The 22,436-nt window shown below is 40.6% G+C and overlaps 1 protein-coding gene across 11 annotated transcripts in view; it reads left to right on the plus strand.

The window, feature by feature from the left end:
- Positions 1-22,436, plus strand: part of MBTD1 (mbt domain containing 1) — a 125,988-nt gene that overhangs the window by 92,571 nt on the left and 10,981 nt on the right. For 7 of the 11 annotated variants that reach the window (XM_079967400.1, XM_079967399.1, XM_079967395.1 and 4 more), the window contains 11 exons: positions 6,447-6,564; positions 8,146-8,280; positions 8,619-8,707; positions 9,139-9,373; positions 9,649-9,704; positions 9,835-9,939; positions 10,615-10,762; positions 11,966-12,048; positions 13,135-13,369; positions 14,374-14,451; positions 20,099-20,290. In XM_079967400.1, the coding sequence (XP_079823526.1) occupies positions 6,447-6,564; positions 8,146-8,280; positions 8,619-8,707; positions 9,139-9,373; positions 9,649-9,704; positions 9,835-9,939; positions 10,615-10,762; positions 11,966-12,048; positions 13,135-13,369; positions 14,374-14,451; positions 20,099-20,290 (1,474 nt within the window). The remainder of the gene's footprint in view (positions 1-6,446; positions 6,565-8,145; positions 8,281-8,618; positions 8,708-9,138; positions 9,374-9,648; positions 9,705-9,834; positions 9,940-10,614; positions 10,763-11,965; positions 12,049-13,134; positions 13,370-14,373; positions 14,452-20,098; positions 20,291-22,436) is intronic. The other 4 variants (XM_079967396.1, XM_079967404.1, XM_079967405.1 and 1 more) reach the window with 1 other exon arrangement.

Raw genomic sequence — 22,436 nt, forward strand, 5'->3', positions numbered from 1 at the left:
AGTGAGATACCTTGGGTGAGCAGTCATAGTCTTGGAAAAGAATTCCTTTTGATTAACACCCCCCCCACACACATTATACGTGCCCCTGTATTTTGGAGGGACAAGTGTCACTGGGGGATGTTGCCTGGAATAGTGACTTCAGGTCTCAAATGTCTTAAGGGGGCACTGATTGTACATTATATTTGTATCCCAGGTTTCAGTTCAAAAGTATCTTTCAAAGCAGCTATCACTGAAACATACAATAAAATCCAACAAACAAAAATAAATGAAACAATCAATTACTCTAACAGCAGAAGTATGGTTTAAATTGTATGCATTAAAATATCTAGAAAATAAATTCAGTTTTACATGGTCTCTAACATAGCAGGCACCAGATGATTGTCCCTGCAGAGAACATTCTGCTGTTGGACACCCCCAGCAAGAAATCTGGTATGTTTAGCCAATAGAGAAGAAGTGGGGGGAAGCACAATGGCACTTTTCAAATATGTGAAAAACTGTCACATAGAAGATGGCAAAGATCTGTCCTGGGCTCCTCAGAGGGCAGAAGTAGATCTAATGAGCATAGATTACAGGAGGGTAGATTTCACTGAGCATTGTGAAAAACCTCTTGACAGTAAGAACAGTTTGAGGATGGAACCAGTTACTTAGTTGGGGTGGGTGAATGGGCAAGCTGTCACCGGAGAGCTTAACATAGAGGCTGGACAGCCATCTCTTGAGTTTGCTGTAGCTCTGGCATACAAGCCCCCTCCAGTTCTGATTTTATTATAGTTCTTCTGCATCTCCTCCACTGGGTGATAACTGAGGACTTGGGGGAGCCCTTTCTCCCTCCTCTTAAAGAGCAGCAAATGAGTGAATTATGAGCTTTACCTAGCCAAGAAAACATGGGTCAGCTCTGTGGCAGTGAAGGTGCAAGGGTGGACAAGTGCTCTTTGCTGCTTGCCTGTGACTTGCACTTAGGCACGTTGCTGAGTCACAGACTTTGTAGCTGCTTTTTCACCAGCGTTTTGCTTTGGCTGGATGTCAATCTGCTCTGCATGCAGAGTGTCCCAGGTTCAATCTTCTGCATCTCCAGAAGAAGCTGGGAGAGACCTTTGCCTGAAATCCTGGATGCTGCCAGTCATTGTAAACAGTACTGAGGTAGATGGACCAATGGTCTGCCATGCGTAAGGCAGCCTCTGTGTTTCTATATTTGAGCATATTCTGGTGTACAGTGTAGTATTATAGAAATAACGGTGATTCATGAGGAAGGAGACCACAATTAGATGTTGTATGTTCTCTTAATTCTTTCATTTCAGCCTAGCATAGGCAGATGACAATATGTGTCTCAGAATTTCATCTTGAATTCCTTGCTTTATATGGTGAGCAACACAGTGATGAGGATTGTGTTCTGCTGCTCATACTTTCAATAATCATCAACAACATAAAAGTATAGGAGGGTTTTTTTTGGGGGGTGGGGAGATATCTAATGAAGCTAAATGACTCAGAAATGAATTACACAATACTAAGTATGCATTTGGAACCTAATTTTAAGGTATTTTCTAAATCGGGGGTGGGGAGCTGGATCCAGTCGGTTGGCCAGATCTTGCATTGCTGCACCCTTGGGCCATTTTGGTGGGTGGGGCCCTCCCACCTGACAGTCATCTGACTTCACTATGATGTCAGGTGACCCATTTTTCCTTTGTAGTGTGGCAACTGGGCTACATAGAAATTCTAAGCCAAGTAGGGGTTGAAGTTACCCTTAGTAAGCTGATAGTAGCTGACTTCAGGCTCCATTTTTGGGTGGAATCAGCTGTGGTAACTCAGTAGCACAGCATATTTGAGCTGGTTTACTTTTGGTAACGATTAGCTGATTGGTTGTGCACTGGCGAGGGAGCCTACCTGTCACCATCAGGAGTGCCTTTAAAGGTTCCCAATTATACACTGGCAGTATGCCTTTACCTGCTCCTCATCTGATGCAGCATTTGTGGGACTGTGGTTTGGGGGAAATGGCCTTGCAGACCAAATTGGAACCCCTGCCAGACGTAATTAGATCTATGGGCTGGAGGTTCCCCATACCTACCCTAAATGGATGTGCCTATTAAAACAGAACTATGTAGGCAGCACAGACCATTGCAACAAACTGTTCTGATAGCATTTTGTGCACAATCTGCTATTGATTGTGCTGGTCAACACAGTCATGTTTTTAATCTTAGTTTCCATGCCTGAAGTCATCTGTGTGTATATTCTGTTTTAAAATCTACCTCCAAGAGTGTGCATACTTGCAAACTTGCAAATCGGCATTCAAAACCAACTCTAGCAGTTCAGTGTGGTGTAGTGGTTAAGAGCAGTGGACTCGTAATCCGGTGAACTGGGCTCGCGTCCCCATTCCTCCACATGCAGCTGCTGGGTGACCTTGGGCCAGTCACACTTCTTTGAAGTCTCTCAGCCCCACTCACCTCACAGAGTGTTTGTTGGGAGGGAGGAAGGGAAAGGAGATTGATAGCCGCTTTGAGACTCCTCAGGGTAGTGATAAAGCGGGATTTCAAATCCAACTCCTCTTTTTCTTCTTCTTCTTCTTGATGTTGAGGAGGAAATGAGCTTCGTTACTTTTAATTCATTCCACTGTGCCCATATAAACAGGTATAGGGATTGCAGATGACTCTACGTAGTAACATATAGTACATTAAATAGGCTGCCTTGTAATTAGCATTCAGATGTTCCACAAAGGAGCGCAAATGCTTCCTCTTATTTATGTCCTAATTGCTGCTAGTGCAAACAAATGGTCGATTTGTTCCAAGGAAGTTGTAAAGTCTTATCTGGAGCTTTCCCTAGGCTTAACATCATTATAGGGTTGCATGATTTCTACAAAACACGCCAAATTCCATCAGTAATATTACTAAAAGCTTTGCATCTCAAACATTTTGCCCCACCGCCTTTCTGGAAGAGAGGAGGGTGTCCTATGGAAAGTATATTTTTTGTTGCACAAGTCCCATTTTTAAAGGCAATGGGCATTGGATGGATATGGAATCGTTAAATGCAATAGATCAGGGTCACTGCAGACCCAGCAAGAATCTTCATCACTTTTTGCTCACCATGCAGACCTGGCCATATGTGTTAGAACTGGGATTGGAAACTTGTGGTCCTGTGGATGTTAATGGGCTCCCAACGCCCATCACCCCAAGCTAGCACAGCCAACGATCAGGGATGATGGGAGTCATTGTCCAGACACAGCTTCTTTATCCCCCTGTACTGGTAATAGTACAACAGACAAACATGACAGCTACTAGCATTGTTCTCTGCCTCAGATAGTGGATGGTCTTAAACCTATGCACACCTGGGAGTAAGTACCACTGAACTCAGTAGAAACTGTTTATTTAGTGCATTGTAACCGGGTTTTCAGATGCAATTTATTTATAAACTGTATGTAATTACCGTACATGAGGAATATTTCCCCCCCCTTTCACTAGATGGCACTGATGCATTATCGGCTTACTAGCACTCCTCCCCCTTTTTAAAATGCAGATATTATTCTCAATCCAGAGAGATGTGTGAGGTCTGCATGTGCAGTGGGGCCTTTTCTGTCTTATTCCATGCAGCAGCTTTGTCGGAAGCAAGCACTTATTTAAATTTATGCTAGTTTTTTTTAAAAAAACCAAACAAACAGCAGCTCATTTATTGTGGGGTGGGAGAGCCTGCTCTTGGGTGGGGTAGCCTTGTGCTTGCACCCACATGAAGGGAACTCTGGATTGTGGCCACTGCACATGCAACAGATATATCAGGTGCACCTGGAAAACAAAAATCTTGCACCATAGTTCTAAAGCCCCAGAGGCCTTAAATATTTCTGCCTGGTGTTTTTAGTGCATTTGAGAAAAGCCAGTAGTAATACTTAGCTATTCCAGGCAGAGAAGTTATAGGGTCAGCCTTTTTTTTTTTGGGTTGGGAAGCCCACTTACATGAACCTGGACCTTGCCCATCAAGACCTTCCTGATTGCAACTTACCTTGCAGGGAAGGCGGCTGTCCCTCCCAGATAATTCCTCCAGAGTGTGCGCTGGATCAGAGTGGTGGCCCAGGCAGACCTTCCTTTTATTGGGAAGGAGCCCAAGATGGATGCCTTCATCATGAGTTCGAAAGGTAAACTTGTTCTTATCTGTATGCTTATGGTTCTGCTAGTAAGCGTATTGCGCAAGAGAAGACAGTATGCTGGATATACACAGTGGACCATCGTTTCAAGGCCACAAGACCCAAACCCATGATGGCTTTCTTTGGAAGCGACAGCCATATGGATTGGTGTAGGAGGAACTAGCAGAACCGCGATCTTCACAGACAAGGACAAGTTTAACTTTCTGCTATACCCCTATACCAATCCGAAACTTTGAAACCCAATGCATTCAATTTTGTTTCAATCGAACGGAGTTTTTGACAGGCATGTGCGACTCACAGGGATATATGGCCCCAGGGTTGTTGTTAGATTAATCACTAGAAAAGAATCACTGCTGTCCTCCTGGCAAAGTTCATGCGGGTAACAGTTTGGGACAGGTTGTGTGTGGAGCTGCAGTATGAGATAGGATGGGTGCATCTGTGACTCTGGGGCGTGTGGTTCCTTATGACAATCTCTCACGTGCCCATGGCTCCAAAGAGCTTGACAAGCCCTCACTGTAGCCATTGCGCCACACTGTGATATTTCGTAACTAAAGGAATAGATACCACACATACCGTCAGCTAGGTGACTCCCTCTGCAAGCATTGCCCTCCTGGCCACATTTTAGCTTCAGTCATGCCCAGCAGTATTTTTTCCAGTACTTTACTTTATGGAGAGGGGAAACCACAATAACTTTTGAATCACGGATTAGAACTTGACCACTTAAAAGGTCTACTTCACAAAAAGGCCAAACAAAGTATATTAGTACTTTTCACCAAAATTTGAAAGAAATATGTGATTTCTTTATAAATAGGAAAGAGGTCAAACTTTTAAACTTGTTGGATCTGTGATAAATTTTATTGGATTGTTCTTTTTTTTGGGGGGGGGGTACTTTCATACACCTCATCAAGTAGACCATGTGTATGCAAAATTTCAAATTCACCAGTTCTATTAGCTATAGCCTGTTGAGACTTATCATGATGGAACTTGATTTAATTGTAGAAGAACTGCCCTGCTTCTATCATCAGCATTCCCACTCCACAATAATACTCAGCCTAAATCTGTTTTCTGAACCTTGACAGCACCTGGCCATAAAGAGCTGCTGAAACCTCCTCCTCCTCCTCAAGAGATGATCTGGTAAAGACCAGAATTCATTCAAAATCAGAATGTTCCTATTCACAACTAGATCAGTTTCATTCTGGAGATGATACATTGCTGAGATACATTCATGTTACTACTTCTGTATAGTTTTCATTTGATTGTCAGTCCACTATTTTAACTAGTCAGGATTTACCAAACCAATCCTCAACATGTCCCACTGAATTCAATGGGCCTTACTACTAGTAAGTATTGAGGGCTGCTGCCTTAGGTCATAATGCCTCCAGATTTGTCACTCCCAGACTTCTATGTATAGCTTCCAAGTTGATGGCACAAATATTTAATGTGGCATGTATATTTTCTGCTAAAGCACTCCTTATTCCCTAAGAGTTTAAATAGACATGTTTTCAGTTAACATTCCCCTCATGTGTAAACTATTTACCTTGCCAGAAAAGTAAGCTTGGTTGCCCTGAAATCACTTGCTGACACATCTGTGTAAGGAGACTGACTTATTTTTTGTAGCTTCTCAAGTATACTTTAGAAGGAACTTGAGTATTTCCACAGCTGGATTAACTGCATGCTTTTCTAGCATGTGCAGAAAAGAAAGTTATTCTTGCAGTAGCCCATTTTAAAATATTAATCAGCAAATCTTCAAAGGTATTTCATCAGTTCTTCATTAAGTTAATTCATTATAGAAAACTCTACTCATTTCCTATTTAGTCCAATATCTCTTGTCATTCCTGTGTTGCGCATTCTGTTGTTGCTGTTCCTGAAGTAGTTAAAATCTGCAGAAAGTTCGTATTCCAGGTTCACCCACAAATGAAGTCATTTTCTCTTTTTTTAAAAAAAGAATTGCAACTAATTTCCACACATTGACCATTGCTAAAAAGGGAAAGGTACACAAATCATTTTCTTCACACGATACTTTAAGGAAGTGATGCTACAACGAGTCATTAATGCAACAAAGGACTTCAAGGATAATTCAGATTTTTTTAACTATGAGGTTACTGAAAAATAAAATTACCGTAAAACCTCACTGGTTGTGGCGGGTGAGAGAGGGAGGGATTCACTGTCATCAACAAAGGTAAGCCATGAATTAACCAGTTTTACAAGCAGTAACCAGATAGCTTCCCCCGGAAAGAAAAGCCAAAGAGCTTGGCTAGTATTAATAGGTGGAAATAAGTGTTTTTATGAATTAAATGGTTTCTAACTTATTTTCCTAACATTGCAGGCACCTATGGGGACTTGCTGGGGTGACATCTCAGAAGGTGTACGTGTAGAAGTCCCTAACACAGACTGCAGCCTACCTACCAAAGTCTTCTGGATTGCTGGGATTGTAAAATTAGCAGGTTACTAACTTTGCATAAAATAATGCATTTTGAAGTGTAACTGTCTCAATAAATAATTCAGGGATTTGAGCAGGTGTATATATTATTTAAAACAAAATGCATAGCAGAAGGGATAAGTCTTCTGTGTTGAATGGCCTGATCCTTAAGGTTGCCATAGTGGGGCAAGTTCCTATTAAGTCAACAGTGGTTTACCAAGCAGATCTGTTTGAAACCCTGCCTATAAGGGATGATTCTGTGGAATTTAAAAGACTGTCATATTCAGATCTTGAATGCTGAAGACACTGTTAATTGTAGGCTTTGTTGTGATTCTTCAGAGGGTGATAAGGAGTAATTGTAATTTTTATCTTATTAGAGCTACAATTTATATGTTTTCAACTTTAGATGGTTGAAAAACTTTGCCTTTGAGTAGTTTCCCTGATTCCTGATAAGTCTCTTGCTTGTGATTTTGAGCTAAGACTCATAATTTCCCTGCAGACTTCATTATGTGAAATTCCCTTTATGATCAACACACTGCTGTCCTCCAAGCAAAGCACTCTAGGTGTTTGAAACAAGGTTATACACTCATGGCTTGTGGCTCTTTCTTTCTCTGTGACCTTTGAATGTTTGCATTGAGATAGCAGTTAAAGCACCAGCATAGGTCAGGCAAATTAATCAAGCTGAATTTACCAACAGGCTCCCAACACATAGTTTGAGAAGCCTCATGTAAAACAAATTGCCTTAAAATCCAGGGAAAAATATATATTTCAAGGTCATGTCTTCTAACAGTATACTGTGCAGGAGTCGCCAACCTTTTTGAGCCTGTGAACTCATTTACAAATTGGAGAAATGGTTCCGGGCACTGCATGCACGCAATAATAGGCACCAACTCCTAGGGCCCAAGCAATTTTGGCCCCCCAAATATTTTTTTGAGGTGGCTGAGCCCCCTCAATATTCAGAGGACGTTACACAATGTCCCTCCAATCCTTTGGAGAAGCTGGTGCCTCTGCACTCACGGCAACCTATTCTATTGGCTACAATAGATTGCTTCATTCAAGCTTAATTTCCGTGGAGGAAGAGACCTACGAGGGCTATGCTGGTGACCCCTAGTATAGTACAGTCGTACCTTGGAAGTTGAATGGAAGCCTTTCTGGAAGTCCGTTCGACTTCCAAAACGTTCGGAAACCAGAGCGCGGCTTCTGCAGCCGGCAGGCCAAGCGGAAGTCACAGAAGCCCCATTGGATGTTCAGCTTTCAAAAATACTTCACAAACCGGAACAGTCGCTTCTGGATTTGCGGCGTTTGGGAGCCAAAACGTGTGAGAACTAAGCTGTTTGAAAACCAAGGTACGACTGTAACATCAATGTAGGAACTTCCCCTATTGACAAAGTACATTAATCTCCTGCACACCTACCCCAACCTCTACTGTGGTGCCTCCCTTCTTTCACAGCTCTAGTATAGGCAGTGGCAGCTGAAGACCACTTCCAACATCAGCTCGCTTCCTCTGGAAGCTGTTCCAAATGAAGGGGAGTGTGTGTTTGATTGTGGTGCATTTCTTCCTTAAGAGGAGTAGCATGGATCAGCATGAGATTTCCTTCTCTTTCAGGTTACAGTGCTTTACTAAGATATGAAGGCTTTGAAAGCGATTCAAGTCTCGACTTCTGGTGTAACATCTGTGGTCTTGATATCCATCCGGTTGGTTGGTGTGCAACAAGTGGGAAGCCTCTAGTGCCACCTCGATGTACGTAAATCTGACTTTTAACAGGCTGACCTTTAGTTGAATTTATCTTATGCTCTCTGTACTGATCCTTTAACTTGCATTACATACTCTCTTACGTTAAGTGTAAGTCTGATATCACAACATCTGTATATCTCTCTCTGTATTTATCATATGAATGGATGTGCTTGCGTCTAACTCACGTTGTTGTCAAAATAGCTAAAAGTACTTCACGATGATAACGTATCTGGATTTCCAGTAAATTCTGAAGACAATAACTTTTTGACATTGCTCATTCAGAGTCTTGCAGTACAAATTTTCAAAAGTGGTTAATGTCTGTTTGTTTTTCTGAATCTTGACAGCCATTCAACACAAATACACAAACTGGAAAGCTTTTCTGGTGAAACGACTCACTGGTGCCAAAACTCTTCCTCCCGACTTCTCTCAGAAGGTGAGGCTGGTTTCAAAGAAGACCCTTGTCAGCCTTTTTGGCTTATTTATTATAGTACTTACAAAATGCTTTTGAGCATGAATACTCTAAAATCTGTTACATAAAAACAGTAAAATGCAATATGAAAATCAGAATTGGAGCGGAAAGCAAAAGCTGGCAGCAACAACAAAAAAGCAGCAACAGTTGGACCAGAAACAAAAGTTTCCAAAGCCTAAGTTATGAGACCACCACAGGAAAAGCTCTTTTCCTAGTTGGCAGTCTAAAGTCTGAAAGTGATGGTACCTGTCTTTGTTGACTGATCATAAAACTGGGTGTGGAAAGGGGAACAAAACAGGGGAAAGCACTCCCTGTGATACTTGTGGGCAATAGCAGATTCACATAGCCATTTGCAGAGGTATATATGTTAACGCTGCACGATTATATGTTTTCAGGTGTCAGAAAGCATGCAGTATCCCTTTAAGCCTTCTATGAGAGTAGAAGTTGTTGATAAAACTCATCTCTGCCGAACACGGGTAGCAATTGTAGACAGCGTAATTGGAGGCAGGTTAAGATTGGTATATGAAGAAAGCGAAGACAAAACAGATGACTTCTGGTGCCATATGTACAGCCCACTCATACATCCCATTGGTTGGTCTCGGAGTATAGGACATCGGTTCAAAAGAACTGGTAAGCTCCTCTTGTGCAGAGTTTCCCACAAACAAATTAATATATCACATTGATGTTCACGTCAGCTTTCAAGATATGAGAGTTGGACAGAGAAAGATGCTTTGAGGTTTGCTTGCTTTTTAAGCCATCAAGTGGTGTATACATTTTATGGAATAAAAGTATTTTTTTAAAAATGCTTTATTTGGTTTTGGTAGGCGTTTGTATTTTTAAAAGGTCACATGTTTGAAGTAGTAAATTAGAAATCTTCATCTATGTTCCCCCCCCCTTTTTCACAGATATTGCCAAGAAACAGGACTCTTATTTTGATGCACCCCCACATTTATTTGCTAAGGTATGATGTTTTGCAAGGAACTTGATTTATAATGGAAGGAATTGTTCATCAGCATTGAAGCTGGAGAAGCAAATAGACTGTGATGCTGACCTGTGTTGCTTCCATTTGTTGCCTCAAAATGTTTCTTTAGGTAAAGGAAGCCGAGTCAAGTGGAGAATGGTTCAAGGAGGGGATGAAATTGGAAGCCATAGATCCATTAAACCTTTCTGCAATATGTGTGGCAACAATTAGAAAGGTAAATATATTAGTTTAATTTTGCTTGTAATTTCCGTTGCTATTGCTCTTAAGTGAATTTTCATTTTGTGTATTTATGTATTTTATTGTGTTTTGTACTTCAATATATAATTAGTTGTTTTGTGATTTTAAACTATTGCAAGGGGGCAGGGAATTGTATTAAACAAACAAATCATGTGGTCTGCCTCTGCTCCCTTAACTCATGTTTTTAAGGGATCAGGAGCATTACATAGGTACTGGTTCCAGTTACAGATAGGTAGCCGTGTTGGTCTGCCATAGTCAAAACAAAATAAAAAAATTCCTTCCAGTAGCACCTTAAAGACCAACTAAGTTAGTTCTTGGTATGAGCTTTCGTGTGCATGCACACTTCTTCAGATATCTCATACCAAGAACTAACTTAGCTCATACCAAGAACTAACTTAGTTGGTCTTTAAGGTGCTACTGGAAGGAATTTTTTTATTTTATAGGTACTGGTTGTAACCAGCATAGTGTTGTACAAAAAATTCAGGAACCATATGGACAATATTGTTGTTTGCCTTAAAACAGGGTTGCCAAATCCACCAGTAGCTGAATTTCTCTGAAGACTTTCGCTCTTCACTTTCTGGTATTTCCCCACCTTTAAATGACTTTAACTTCTAAATCTTAACTGCTGTTTGTTTGATTTTTGTTTATCTAGGTATTAGCAGATGGATATCTTATGATTGGGATCGATGGCTCTGAGGCAGCAGATGGGTCTGACTGGTTTTGTTACCATGCCACCTCCCCTTCTATATTCCCCGTTGGTTTCTGTGAAATTAACATGATTGAACTAACTCCACCCCGAGGTATTCATACCTTCTTGTGCATAAATCTATACATGTCTTGCAAGCCGTGTTATGTGAAAGAATTCATTTCTTTTTCCTTAAGCTTGTTTGCAAAAATCATATCCTTCTCATCTCTGTTCAAACTCTAGTTTGGAGTTGCCAAACCAATTGTTGTTTAGCAGACAAGTGTTTCATTATTGCTTGCTTAACTATCCTTTGGCTGGCTGGGAATGTTGCAACTCTCTTTTTCTGACTTGGTTCTCCCATTTGCTTTTTAGTCAGTGCAGAGTAAAGGAGTATAAGAATTGCCACTGCTGTGGCTTGCTGAAGTTATGTAGATGGGACAAGCAGCTAGGCTAGGTGCATTATGGTTTAATGTCACCTCTTCATTAGTTATGATATCCTCAAAGTAAGTGGCACTCTTCTCACCTGTCTAGGCCAGATTGGCCTAGTAACAGCATATATTCTGCCTAGTTTGATCAATTACTTCCTGTGATTTCCCCCCTAAAATCTGGGCTCAAGGTCATCCAGTGAATCTGGTTGGCAGGAGATTCAGGAGAGGCAAAAGGAAGTACATTTTCGCATGACAATGTGTAAAATTCTCTGCCCAATATGTGAAGGCTACTATCTTAGATAGCTAAGGGTATTGGATAAATTCATGCAGGGTAAAACTGTCAGTGGGTGTCAAGGGTTTTTTGCTTTTTTGTTTTGCATTTAAGGTTAGTGGGGTGGCCTCTTATTCAGAGCTCTGTCTGTACATTTGTGGTCCTTTATTGCACTCTGGCACTTCTGCTGAGGGAAGGGCCATGATTCAGTGAGAGATGGCATGTTTTGCATGCAGAGGCTCTAGGGCTGGATTCCAATGTTCTTCACCCCCAGTAAGTGTTCCAACTAGTGTTGTGAACTGGCAGCATCTGGAGGGCCCTCAGTTGAGTCCCTAGCATCAACAGCGAAAGGGATCTCTGATAAGGTAAAAGAGACCTCTATGTGATACCTTGGAGAGCTTTTGGCAAAGTAGACTGTGCAGGGCTAGATGGACTGATGATCCCACTTTGGAGGAGTAACTTCATAATTTATTCTAAGAAATGTATACCCTGTCCTTCCATGGTTATCAAACTGCTTGGGGCAGATTGTGTATGCGTGTGTGTGTGTGTGTCTGTGTCTGTGTACAGATCAGGGCAAATGTTTTTGTGACGTTACTACATAACTGTTAATCCCTTGTAGGTTATGCAAAACTACCTTTCAAATGGTTTGACTACCTCAGGGAAACGGGTTCAGTAGCAGCCCCTGTGAAGTTCTTTAACAAGGTAAGACCAAAATATTTCACAATTGTAGTGTACCTACAATTTGTGGTGCTCATTCCTTTGTTGGCAGCCTCATAGAATCTAGAAAATGTCTTCACATGTAGCTGTTATAGAAAAGCATCTTAACTATAAATAGAAAAGAGTACTGGCAGATAAGTACTTTCAGTAGATTCACCCTGTGGATTTAAGACTAATTAAATGCAATGGTGGTTGAAGAAGGAAAAGAGTTATCCCAGTATTGCAATATTGGCATTTGAATGCTATATGAACACCTTTAGTTGGAACAGGAATATCATAGCTGGGATGTAGTGAATGCACCCATTTCTGTGCCTCTCTTCCTTGAGGATATGCAACATTGAAAAACTCATATATTTTATGTCATGTATGCAAGTCTTGTTTTGCGTGACTGTACCAAATTAAATTAATTTTTTTAAAGAAAAGCTTATTCAATCATTGGTTCCATTCTGAAGCCCACACTTCAGTTTCCAAAAACTGAATATATTAGAGATTCAATTATCAAAAACCTTTCTGTTTAACATGTTACATTAAGGGCTTTCCATTTTCACTTATGCACCAAAGTGCTAGGAAACTACAACCTCAACAGATATATCATTTAGGCAATATTGATATGGTATCCTATCCTGTGGTTAGTTCCAGCTTTACCACTACCTTGGGGCTGGATGGCTGTCAGTGGTGGAGTGGTGGACCTAAGTATGTACCAGATTTTTCTGTTCACTGAAATACATACCTGGAGCCTATTTAACTAAAGCTTCCATTCCACCTTAAAAGTACCAACTGACAGCTAAAGTAAAGCATGACCAGGCAACTTGACTTGGGATCTCATGAACCCAGTATTTATAGCCAAAGTGAACTAAAGGTGACGGTAGAAAGCTCTAGGAGATCCCATGTGTTGTGCTGGATCATCTGTTACTACATACCTTGGTAGAATGAGAGTGCTCACGGGTCTAAGGAAATGTACCAGGAGAGAGAAGGGTTCTGTTATGGGAGAGGTGATTGTGAATGTGTTTTAATCACAAAACTTTGCTTTTCAAAGCAATATGATGTGCTTGTCTTACATCTCTGTTCCAGGAAGTTCCAAACCATGGGTTTCATGTTTCAATGAAGCTGGAGGCTGTGGACCTCATGGAACCTCGTCTAGTATGTGTGGCTACAGTAACTCGTATTATTCACCGTCTGTTGAGGATACATTTTGACGGCTGGGAAGACGAATATGATCAGTGGGTGGATTGTGAATCTCCTGACCTCTACCCTGTAGGATGGTGTCAGCTAACGGGTTACCAACTACAGCCTCCTGCGTCACAATGTAAGTTGACCTTAATTTCTCTCTGAACTTTCTATAGCTGAAATGTAGCAGACCTCTCTATGGTAAAATTTTTCATATCTTTGTTTCTATTTTTAGATTTTGATCTATTTGCTGCCAGGTTACCAGCTAGTGCAAGGGGCAATCGGCTTGGACTTACACAATGCCATTTGCTTAATACTCCAGAGCTCAATCCGTTTTGCTCTGTAGTCAGTAGTACTTCAGGGTGTTTGTCTTATTCTGTCCCTGTTCACCACTGATATTTGGAAGGCAAATAAGAAAGCAAGTTGCTTTTAATGCAGTATTATTGGGAATACTGTATGGTCATGTAGATTAGCAAGTAATTTTGCATTTATTACTTTAATTAACTAATTTCTTACATGCCCCTCAAGGTAGTTCACAAATATACAATAAAGAGATAAACATTGTATGTGTTTGCATTGTTACTATATTTTTATCCTATTGTTCTGACTTTTGGTTTATTTCTCTGGTTCATTGCAGTCTTTTAATGATGCCCTTACAATGGTCAGTTATAGTAGAGTCATATAACAGGCTTAGAAGCTTGACTCTATTAGTTATCAGTTGTACTGAGCATATTTTAAAAGGCAGAATGGTTCTGATTGGCCCAGATGGTGTGCATTTTGTATGGTAAAATGATTTTACACATGAAAGTATTAATCATTCCTGACTTGGGGCAATGATTCTATGTCGTTTACTACCCTGCAACACAGTTGTTAATTCACATCTGGATCATTTTGCTTCCTATCACGTTATAATCACTTTGTCAAATGCAGGATCAAGTAATGTGATATTAAAAGAAATGAGTGGCTCCGTCTAAAATTTCAAGGATATTCTGCAGTTTCAAGAGGCACAGGGCTAAAATTATACTGAATATAGGTGCTGCTGTCCACGAGGCTTCTGAAACACAAAGCATCTCACCTGCAGTGTTTTGCCTGCACACAAAAAGGTGTTTAAATTCACTTTCTTTTTAAAAACATATATTTCAGCATCAAGAGATGGTCAGTCAAGCTCGTCAAAGCAGAAGAAAAAGTCAAAGTCACAACAATACAAAGGACACAAAAAAAGTGGGTAACAAAAATTATTTGCTTTTACCTTCTTGCTACAAAACTGCCTTTTTCTCTCAGGAAAAATGATGGTTGCAAATGATGCTTTCTGTTGAAACGTTTTTCAAGCTTAAAGTGCATTATGGCACAAGGAAAACTTTTTAAATTGAGTATTTTTTTTGTCACATGAAATAAAATAAAGTGCAAATATGAGTATTTTTTTAAAGCAAACTTTGTGGTAGTTTCTACTTAATATCTTGGTTTCAGTTTTAGGTCCTTTCATAGAAAACTTTTTCTCTCCAGAATGATAAGAGATTGATTAATTTTTGTTTAGGGTAGTACTGTCATCTTCACCAAGATAAGATAGATGATATATTTTATTAAGCCATGTTGTTCATAGTTGTGCTTTTTTTAGATTCACATAGAACAGGCATAGGTAAACTCGGCCCTCCAGATGTTTTGGGACTACAACTCCCATCATCCCTGACCACTGGTCTTGTTAGCTAGGGATGATGGGAGTTGTAGTCCCAGAACATCTGGAGGGCCGAGTTTGCCTATGCCTGACATAGAATTAATTTCAATCTAAAGTTAGAGAATACTGTAATCGGTTATAATAAGTATACAGAGTAAAATGAGGGTGAGTGTAGAAACAGAAATGAAGAATTGTTTTTTGAAGTGAGAGCTTAGAAAAGAACTTCAGCATAGAATGTTTTATTGCGTGTCTTGACCATTATAAGGTTAAGTTTGACATTCTTTATATTTTGCTTGGTTGGTTTTCATGCTGGTATTTTCATCTGAAAGATGACAGCTTTTTGTGGCTACAGGAGCTGGCAAAATTGATCTATAGAGTTAAGACCTATGGAGGGTCTGAGACACTGGAAAGACTTCCTTGCGTAGGGAAGTGTAATGAAATTGTACTATATTTTAGCCAAATTAGATTTTAATTTGAAAATTTTATTTTGGACAGGCACACATTACAGCCGAGCTATTAAGTTTCTCTTAATGGCTCAGCCTACATGGAACTTTGAATTTAGTTCCAGGCAGTGTAGATCATTAGAATTGAAATGAAATCCATTGTACATTGTATTCCTTTGTATTTTTATTCTGAAGCAAGTCCCACAGGCCTGGTTCAGATACCTGGTTTACAGTTTGCTAAACCATGATTTTTAGGAGCTGGAAACAAGTGATGGAACCACCCCCTCCCACCTTTGACATCTTCCTTCCACCTTGCTTACACTCTGGTTTAATAAAACTATAGTTAATAGTTACTTCCAAAATAGGAAACTGTGGTTTAATGTTAATTTTACCAATAAGGATTTTAAACTCTGAAGTTGGTTTAAGATCCTTGTTGGTAAATCAGTGTTAAACCACAGTTCCCCATTTTGGAAACTGCAGAGAATGTTGGTTTGATTAAACTAGGATGCAAGTGATGAGGAAGAAACATGTGATCTCAGTGCTTGTTCCCATTGCTAAACTGGATTAGTAAGCTTGGGAGTAGAACATACAAACCAGTGGATAGCCTTACCTGAGTGTGTTTGGGATTGTAGCCTCAGCCAAATTCCTTCTGAAATCCCAAGTTTCCCACTTAGATTAACAAACGGAGAGCATGACCAGTCCATTGTATCTGGAGCAGGTAGGAGCGTGTGTGAGTTGAATGGGGATGGGGAGAAAGGTGAATCCTGGTGCATTTGCAAACATACTGTATCTTGCCCTGTAGAACTGGCACATTCTTTAGACTGAATTTATTGGGAAATGGAATGTTTCTTCTTTTTGGATTTCCAGAAAGGCTCAAACACCGGCGGTTTGAATCCCCGCAACGGGGTGAGCTCCCGTTGCTCAATCCCTGATCCTGCCCACCTAGCAGTTCAAAAGCACATCAAAGTACAAGTAGATAAATAGGTACCGCTCCGGCGGGAAGGTAAACGGCGTTTCCATGCGCTGCTCTGGTTTGCCAGAAGTGGCTTAGTCATGCTGGCCACATGACCCGGAAGCTGTACGCCGGCTCCCTCGGCCAATAAAGCGAGATTAGCACCGCAGCCCCAGAGTCGTCCACGGCTGGACCCAATGGTCAGGGGTCCCTTTACCTTACAAATATTTTAATTCTCTCTTTCCCCTTTTTCATGACAGTTAATGCATAGTCATTAATTCCAATAATGAAGCTCCTTAGCGTTGCTTTAGAGTTAGACAAATTGTAAATTCACAGAAGGCTATAGACATTTTCAAAGTAATAAGGCTCGGACAAAACCTGTTTGGTAAAAATGAGACGCTAAAATGATGTTGGAGCTTGTTACTCCTTCTGCACCTTTCTTAGCTCAACCCTTAATTTAAAAAACTCTTCTGAGATGGAGGAACTAACAACCATGGAGACTATTGTGGAGCAAGCCTCTTGTTTCATCCTCTTTGTTTTTGACTTTGCTCTATGGTGATTTTCTCCTTTGATCTGACCCCATTAAAAAAAAACTAATGTGTTGGAGCCTTAGGTGAAGTTCAGCTAAAATGCTTCATTTTATGTGGCAGGACCTAACTCCTTGAATGTGTATTATTTGACAGTGAACTACAAGGAAAGTTATTAATCTGCCTCTGTTTATTATGAGATGGAAATAGCTAGTCTGATTAGTCCTACTGTATATTGATTTTTCTGCTCTGACTCTTGGCATTTTAAGTTGAAGAAAGCTTTATTTATTTACCATGCTTTAACTGTAGGAAGCTGTAAACCAATGCAGCTGGATTAATTCACGACGGTGCCTTCTTCTTACAAGCGTTTAGTAGTCATATTTATTATATTTATATTAAAAAATATAGGCTGCTTTTTAGCCAAAGAGGCCTCAAAGCAGTGTACGACAGCTACATAATGCAATAAGCATTTTCAAAAATAAATAAATAAAAGGAATTTGCACTTTCTTCCGATGGCTGCTTAGTTCACTTGGGAATATTAGTACATACAAGGTGAGGGGTTTAGGACTTTCATGAACTTTAGTACTTTTTAATGCTGACCAAAAAAACCACACTAGCTGTTTTAGATTGTAATGATGAAGACTTTTTGCTTATACCACCTATGTCTGAGAAGTAGACAAAATGAATTGTACTAATCTAGCAAGCATACAGTGAGAATATTTTGTATTGGAATGTTGTTACCAAGTGAGAGTACCACCTTTACAAAGCACAGCTTCCTGGAATTGGGAGAATATTCTGCTCTCTGGGATACCCTCATCACCTGGCTCAGAAGGCACGTGTAGCATCTGCCAAGCTGATCCTGACTTTGATTATTAGGATGCAGCAGCTACTACCATTTTCTATTTTCTCCTGTTTCTCCCCTCGGCCCAAGCCCAACTCCCAAATTTAAGCCAGACAGAGGGAGTGAGAAAGCAAAGCGCTTGCCAGTCTCTGCTCATTGATGTGCCCATGGCAAGAAACTGTGCCACCTACCATCAGATAAGCACACAAGTACTTCGGCATGTCTTTGGTCAGTCAGATGCTTAAAACCAGGAAGGGAGGTGAAGTGATGCTTTTAGGGCAGGCTTCCTCAACCTTGGCCCTCCAGATGTTTTTGGCCTACAACTCCCATGATCCCCAGCTAGCAGGACCAGTGGCCAGGGATGATGGGAATTGTAGCCTCAAAACATCTCAAGGGCCGAGGTTGAGGAAGCCTGTTTTAGGGTTTGTGAAGGAAAAAGCAGCATTCATACCTGTCGGCCAGAGGAGTGCTTCAGGCAAGCCAGCGCTGCACATAGACTCATATGTACTGGTAGAACAAAGCAGCTTCCACTTTAAGCCTGCCAAAGAAGTTCATTCCAGGAGAAGCCAGTTCAAGGGTAGAGTGAGTATTTTCACACTTAGGTGGAGATGCCCAGATATGGGCTGAAGTGAGTTTACAGAGATTACCCCTCCCAAGGTTCCGAGATAGGAGGTTCTGAGAGCTCAGAGTTCCATAGCTGGAACCCAGGTAGGATAAGGTGGTCTGTGGAGATGGGTCCAGGTCATGATAGTGTAGGGATTATGTTCCCTATCACAATTTAGTTCTTTTTAAGGTAGTAACCAGGTGAAAGGTAAATGTCCAGACTCTTAAGGCTTCAAAACATTTTCCAGACCCTCATCCTTTAAATCTTTATTCAAGCTGGGATGAGCGAGAGAGAGTACATGCCTACAGCCCCACTACACTTTAGACCACGGCTGGTGACAGCTCCTTGTGGAGAATCTGTAAGAAAACAACTGTGGGGCCGTGACCTGCATGGGAGTGTCTATATTGCTTAGATCCCCATTGTAGTCTTGGTCTGGATTTCGCTTCTCTGCATCAATGGGAGTTTCTCTCTCAGTGCAAATAGCAGCCTAATCATTCATGCACTTAATGATTGTGTGAAGAATCTCACATCCATTTTGGTGTTGTGCGTTGAGAAAATAAAGGATCTATTTGAGCAAAATGCAGAAATCTACAGAGTTCAGTAGCTAATGTAATATTCTTGTCTTTAACCTTCCATGGCAGAAGCTTGAAATACAAATTACTTTAGGTAGAACATGACAGTTCACAAAGAGCCTCAGTAACTCTAAAGTAGCTTTCCCCCCAACTTTGCAGAGGTTTTATTAGCATGAGACATACTGCAGTGAATTTAATACTAAAAGTGCTATAAAATGGAGCCCATTCTAGTAATACAACATGGAAAATAGAATACCCACCTGCCACTCTTTGGGTGGAAATAATATGTGTTCCCAGAAGGTGGGAGGGTACTTTTGACACCACCCATTTTTGGTTCTCCAAGCATTTTTGCATAAAAACACTTGTTAGTCAAGGACATCACAGAATATTCAAATGCTATCATATTATTCGTTTTTCTCATATTAGTGTGCTGTAGTAGCTGCTGTACATTTTTATTTACATATCCATTCATGATCTGAGAGATGTTGTCTCTCAGAATCATTGACTGATGAGTCCCGCCTTCTGAGTCAAGTCAGAGAAGGTCACTTCCATAGAGTGAAGCTTCTTCCACCTGTTGAAGCAGGAATTCACAGGTAAGATCTTACCACCGCCTACACAAAAATTCTTCAGTAAACATAGATTCTCAGGGTTATTTTTTGAAGTTTCAATACATTTGCCCCATGATTTTTTGGTGGCAAATCTGCATTTTTTATGGAGCAGCTCTTCGGATTGGTCATGTAGGCACTCTTTACTTATCAAGAGACAAGGGATTAGAGGTATCGTAGAAAGTAGTTTTTTGTATAGCAGAGCATGTGCTTAATTGGTGTGACTTTAATTATATATGAAAACCCTTAGTTTGCAGGTTTTACACATACGTTAGCCTGTGATTTTAAATTTTTACTGAAGAGTAAACCCAGAGGTGAGACGAGCAATATGAAACCACCAATTTTTTCCACTAACAAATTTGCTTTTAAGGGTATTTCTTCCATAAAGAGAGTATTAAATTTAAGATGATTCCTGAAAATGTGTTGTCATAGGAGGATGTTTCATAGAGTTCTGTGGCTCTGCCATGAGTCACCAGCATCACTTTCCAAAATAATTCCTTTGGCTGTAGTTAACGAAGATCTGGGCATGCACCGAGGTGTCCATAAGTCCAGTGAGCACCAACTGGAGGCCTTTCTCAGTGAGTGATTAGTCTTGAGTTGCTTTAACACACTTTGATCTAAGTGTTTTACTTTAGTTTGACTTGATGTTTAGAGAGGAAGATACCAGTTGGGAAGAAGCCTGTCAGTTTGTCGAGCGTCCCCATGACAGGTGGGGTGCGGAGGAGCTTCTCTGGTGATGAAGAGTTGACTCCTCCTCAGTATCGAACCCTTCCAGCACAGACAGCCCCAGAGGCCTGCCAGCCTCCCAGGACTAGCAGAGAGTTCAGTCCCAGCCTCAAAACAGGTAATTGGTCATGTAAAAAACAACAACAACGCTTATTAATGGAGGGCAAAATTGATTGAGGATCAAGCATGGTCAGGCATGAAACATGCTGACTCATTGCCGCCCTCACTTTTCATTTAAAAATAGAAAGAACATCCATTTCCTCCAGTATTTGTATCAGCCCATAAGCCCATCTCATTGAATTAATCACAAGTGTTGAGTCCCTGTTTTTTCCTGCTGCTTCAGAGCTCAGCAAAACTCTTCAAAATGAACTAAATGGAAGTGCTTTCAATGTTCATACTGAAACAAAGTGAATAAGTGCCAATAGATTTCAGTTATCTCTGGATAATATTTTATATCCTGGATGTCATATCTAAAAATAATCAATGGTCACCCTAAAAAAAAGAGGGAAACTGGTTTTGGAAGATTTTAAAAACATCACCCCCCAAAACTTAATAGACCTCTGTCAACAGCTTGCCATATTTTTCTTTAAGCTGAAAACAGATTTCAAAATGAGAAACACTCTCATTTATATGTCCCCAAAATAAGTCCCTATTCTGATTATCATTCTGACACAACGAACAGGAGAAAATGAGCAGAATGAAAGGGATTGAGTCACACTTGAGATCAATACAAACTGTGTAAGGTTGACATAGATGCCTCTTTCCAGCTGTAAGAGAATTGAAAGTACAAAGCAATTTACTCTCAACAGTGTTTAGTGTGGAAATAGGTGCTTATTTAGTCTGAAGTAGACGGCTGCCTCTAAGAAAATGCAGGAGCTTATATTGTCAGTCTAATTCAGAGCTTCACTATGGAGAACTCCCCCACTTACTAGTACCTTACTGAACTTAATAGTGGAAAGGGTAGCACTGCATGTGCAAAGGATACTGGCAGGCTCATTAAAGTCTTGTCAATGTCCATATTTAGGTTGAAACAAAATGGTGCCCACTTGGAAAGGTTATAAAATATGCTAGGTTTCAACTCTAGAAATATAAACAAGTTGGGTCTGCTCCCCTTCCTTGTGAAGTCTAACTAATGCAGAAATCTGGCTAGATTGGGAGGTTCTTTTCTGGACATAACCCAATTTGGACTCCACCAGAATCTATTGTAGGATTTTTCCTGTTCCAGAAGGGGCTTTGCAATTTTCAGGCTTGGCCACAGATGCATATTGTCATGTACCTGTGGAATGATTGGTATGTTCCTGTGCATAAAGGCCACTGCAAAGGCTGCAGTTTGCTTGACATGAGTCAGTCTTTGCCTGCCAGCACCAAACAGCTGTTCTGGTATTGAGCAGGAAAGGTCCCATTTACACCATGCAGCAGGTTGCAGCGTGCACAGGGTCTCTGAACAGTGAGGAACCAAAAATCTGCAAAGCCGCTCAGTTTTACCTGCTTCTGCTGGGGTGAACAAATTGAGGATTTGTTTTATTTATCAAATTTCTCCTCACCTAGCCCTAGCTTTAACTATTCCTACTACTTGGATAGTAGTAACTATTGGAGCACATACTTACTACAGTTGTTGGTTAGAGAAAAAATGTTCCACATCTCATAAATGGGAATGAAGTGTCTTTCCCCAGTAAGCATACTGAAGACCTATGGCATATTTAAAACAATAGGCAGAAAGCCAAGCGCAGCTCATTATACATCCTCATTTTTCGGTCATTACAACATCTCTATACAGATGCATTGTTCAATGGTAACTCACCTCGCTACTTAAAAGCTGGTCTTGTTTCCTTGAGTGTTCACACTACTAACTTTGTTTGTATTTTAAATGTTAAGAATTGTAAAACTGGTTGCATTTTTTCAGCACTGAAAACTTCAAACCTTTAGGTAATTTTTGAGAGACTGGTCTCTTGGAGAACATGCAATGTCCCCAAATGAGTCCCATTTTTATACATGCATACAGTGTTAATTGATCTGACGTAGGGTCTACAATGCACTGAATTTCCAAGGTTGCAAGGGTATTGGGCTGGGGGGGGGTGTGATGGGGAATGCTACAGGACCTCAGTGAGTTTACAAAAGTTCAGAAGAAACTTACATCTATCTGCTACCTTCTTGCCTTCTGAGAATTCTCCATGTTTACCCTAACCAATAAAATATCAGAGTCCCATATATCTCCTTGTATTGTACTGTATATGTAGGAGCCAGGCCCGGCTGTGTGGCTTTTT

The sequence above is a fragment of the Podarcis cretensis genome (assembly GCF_951804945.1).
Source record: "Podarcis cretensis genome assembly, chromosome: 2".
NCBI lineage: Eukaryota > Metazoa > Chordata > Lepidosauria > Squamata > Lacertidae > Podarcis > Podarcis cretensis.